This window comes from Triticum urartu, chromosome 5A (assembly GCF_056163025.1).
Source record: "Triticum urartu cultivar PI428250 chromosome 5A, HENAU_Tu73, whole genome shotgun sequence".
Classification (NCBI taxonomy): domain Eukaryota; kingdom Viridiplantae; phylum Streptophyta; class Magnoliopsida; order Poales; family Poaceae; genus Triticum; species Triticum urartu.
In genome coordinates, this window is record NC_141877.1 from 443,860,318 (window position 1) to 443,863,803 (window position 3,486).

The following is a 3,486-nucleotide window of genomic DNA, read 5'->3' on the forward strand; positions in this document are numbered from 1 at the left end:
CGCGACCTCCGGCACCTGTAGGGCCACCAGGGCTTGAAAGAGTTCGTCACCATCTAGGCCGATGAGGGTGGCAGGCAATGAGGAGCCTGGGTGCGCGGGCTGGAGCAGTACGGCAAGGTCGTCCGCGTGCTTCTTGACGGCGGTGAACTTGCGGATGGAGTTGACCATCATGTCATCCATGCGAGAGGCGAAGCCGGCGTCGGCGAGGGCTACGATGCCTGTGGTCGCCAGCACCGTCTGGAAACGCTGCGCGGTGCGGGGCCACAGGCCGGCGCCTTGGATGATTTGGCACAGCCGACTGCCGCTCGTGTCCATCACCTCCATAGGTGCTTGTGGCTTCTGGTCACTTGGTCTTGGATTGAGTGAGCAGTGTTGCGTAGAGACTTGGGAGTAGATGGATTGGAGTGGTGGGGCGCCTTTATTATATGAGAGTCCAAACTCTGTTGCATTCACATCATGCTCGCTCTAGTCTGCTTCTCCAATTAATTTCCTCTACATGTAATTGAGGATGCATCATTGACCGTTCAATGTCTCGGGAACCGCTACCCTGTTCCTCCTTGGCATTCAAGCACCTATGGACCCGTCGATGACGAGGTGCCTATGGTGACTTCGTAAATTTCAAGATGATAGTGTTGTGCGTGTGTGCGTTCATAGGGGTGAGTGTATGCGCGTGTATATGAGCGCTTGCGTCTGTATTGTGTCAAAAAATGTAAATGTGTGTCAAAAAGAGACTAGTCAGTATACTCAATATTGTGCACCTCGGAGAGGAAAACGATAGAACTAGTACGTATTTATTTACGGTGCAGATTCACTCATTTTGCTCCATATGTACTGCGTCTCGGTGTAGTCTAGTCACTTGTTGAAATCTCTAGAAGGGCAACGTTCGGTTTGCGCTTGGCTCTTCACCTCTTCGAGAAGACGAACAATGATGTTACTACTGCTGCTTCTACAGTGTCGAATCCACTGCTACATGTCCGTCCACCGCGAGTGGGACGGATAGCTTGTTGTGGAAGTACTACTACTAAGCAAAAGCCTGTCCTCGTTTGCGAGCAACCGCGCGCATGGGCGAGGGAGAAGGCGTGTAGTAAAATCAAGCTTCTCCTCGTTCTACGAGTTGACGCGACACATCATAGCACTGGCCCCACATGCTTGCCTCTAAACTTGGCTGAAAGACCCGCAGTGTACAATATATTTGCTGCAACCTCTAACATTTACCCACCACAAATTAAAATATATGTGGCCGTATGCATCGTTCTGATGCAGAGGCCGGGGAGTCCCCCTTTTCGAAAAAAAAACAAATTAAAATATATATTCCTATCTTGACCAGATGAGCGTGCAAACTACAATCACCAGGGTGACAGGTAGGGCCAGAAGACTATTTTAATTTAAAAAAAAAATTCGAGACAGCCACATAGCATGGAGCCGACCCCAACGATTTTAAGCTTACAGGCACGGTACATGCTATCTAGACTACTCTACACATGAAACTGCCACACGAGCGTCCGGGCTGCGCTTGGCTCTTCGCCTCTTCGGGAAGTCGAACAATGATGGTGTACTACTGCACTGGAGGAGTACTACAGTACGCTTCTGGCCATCTGGCACCGATTGAACTGCTGCATGTCCACCGCGTGCAGGAGGGAGAGCATGTAGCGAAAGCTTCTCCTAGTCTTGCCAGCCACCACGCTCATGGGCGAGGGAGGGACGCTCCTGTCTTTGCGTGTATGACAGGTGGGCCCGACAGGTGTGTGGCCAACCTGTCATACAGCCAAAGGCAGGTGCAGTTAAGTCCGCGAGGGAGAGGATAATCAAACTTCTCGTTGATCTATGAGTTGACGCGACACATCAAAGCACTGCACTCGATATATTTCACTAATTTGTGTTTACCGATGCATTAATTACAACGCATGCATGCATGCCGTGACTCTTCTTTTGATAGTACTTGCAGGTGTTGATTTAATGCACCTTGAAGGATGGTTGTGCACGAGGAGGGCGAGATCATGCAGACCGAACAGGAACAGGACCCGACGATGGAGCTCTCTAAGGTCTCGATGGACCTCACCGTGCTCCACTGCCCCTTGTGCCTCCGCCCCTTGACACCTCCAGTGTATGAGGTTCGAATACACCTCGTCCGTTCGGCTGATTGAGCAAGGTGCAGTTTCTTGATTGATGTGCTGTTGGATTGATTTCTGCAGTGCAAGGGAGGGCACCTGTCCTGCGCGGATTGCCGCGTCGAGCGCCCCGGGAACCAGCGGCAGTGCCAGAAGTGCGAGCGCGGAGGTGGCTTCGATGTGAAGAACACGGTGGTGGACTCCGTCCTTTCGTCGGTGAGGGTGGAGTGCCCGCACGAAGGCTATGGGCTCTACGTCACTTACCACAAGCTCGCCGATCACCAGAGCGTGTGTCCGCTCGCGCCCTACAAATGCCCCGTGCCCGTCTGCGGCTACGAAGGCCCGCCGCCGGCGCTCTACCACCACATCAGCACCGCGCATCCCATGCCCGTGCACAGGATCCAGTACGGCAAGGTGCTCCAGCTGCAAGTGCCACTGTTGGAGCCACGGCTCTTGCTGTTCGCGGAGGAGGACCGCCGCGCGTTTTTCTTGGTCGGCGGCGTGCTCAACATCGGCGCGCTTATCGCCGTGTCGGTCGTCTGCATCAGAGCGGGGGCGTCCCCACTGCCGCACTACTTAGCCAAGCTATGGGCGAACGGCCTACCGGGGGAGCCCAAAGGCACGACCGACGCCGTCAAGGTGGAAATGGAGGTGACAAGCAGCAAGGATCCCGGCGATGTCGACGTGCAGGAGCTGACCTTCTTGACAATTCCGCCCAAGCTGCTGGCCGAGGCTAAGCTTGTGTCCCTCCACATTCAGATTGACAAGCTCACGTCCTAAATGTTTCGACAGAACCTTTTGTTTATCTTAGTAATATGCTAATATAGGGATTACCTTGGTCTACTTTAGCTTAAGAAATGGTGGGTTTTGGTGGCGCTGCAGCTATTACTTCGACATCAGATCAGTAATTTCCAACAGTCGAATGGATATTTTGTGTCTGTTGGATATAAAGTTCCTTTGGGTAAGAGTACTACTTGTCATCAAAATGGATAAAAGGAGATGTATGTAGACGTATTTTAGTTCTAGACACGTCCCTTTTTATCCATTTTGATGACAAGCACTCCCTCCGTTGCACAATACATGCCTTCCATTTGTCAAAATATAGATGTATCTAGACATGTTTTAGTATATAGGTACATCCATGATAGTGCCAATCGGATGGTTGAGAACACTACAATTCGTAGCTACAGATGCGTGTGTGACTCCCAGATGCAGAGGTCGGGGGTCATCATCCTCCTTTTCGAGAAAAAACATACAGGTGTGTGAGAGGACAAGTGCATGCGTGCACCTCTTCTCTTCCTGTATAACGTACTACTAAACTCAGAGTACAAGTTTTTGAGCTTGCGTCTCGTCACATTCCAAATTACTCCATGCTATA

The 3,486-nt window shown here is 51.5% G+C and overlaps 1 protein-coding gene across 1 annotated transcript; it reads left to right on the forward strand.

Moving 5' to 3' along the window:
* The first annotated feature begins 2,027 nt into the window (after window positions 1-2,027).
* LOC125507094 (putative E3 ubiquitin-protein ligase SINA-like 6) lies at window positions 2,028-2,888 on the forward strand. Its single transcript, XM_048671788.2, has 2 exons — window positions 2,028-2,111; window positions 2,193-2,888. The coding sequence occupies exons 1-2, from the start codon at window positions 2,028-2,030 to the stop codon at window positions 2,886-2,888; spliced, it is 780 nt and encodes a 259-aa protein (XP_048527745.2).
* Window positions 2,889-3,486: the final 598 nt, after the last annotated feature.

Bases quoted from the DNA above. Each gene is read 5' to 3' on its own strand.
- LOC125507094 (XM_048671788.2), top strand. From the start codon at position 2,028: ATGGAGCTCTCTAAGGTCTCGATGGACCTCACCGTGCTCCACTGCCCC. The intron at 2,112-2,192 runs GTTCGAATACAC...TGATTTCTGCAG, and splicing joins TGACACCTCCAGTGTATGAG to TGCAAGGGAGGGCACCTGTC.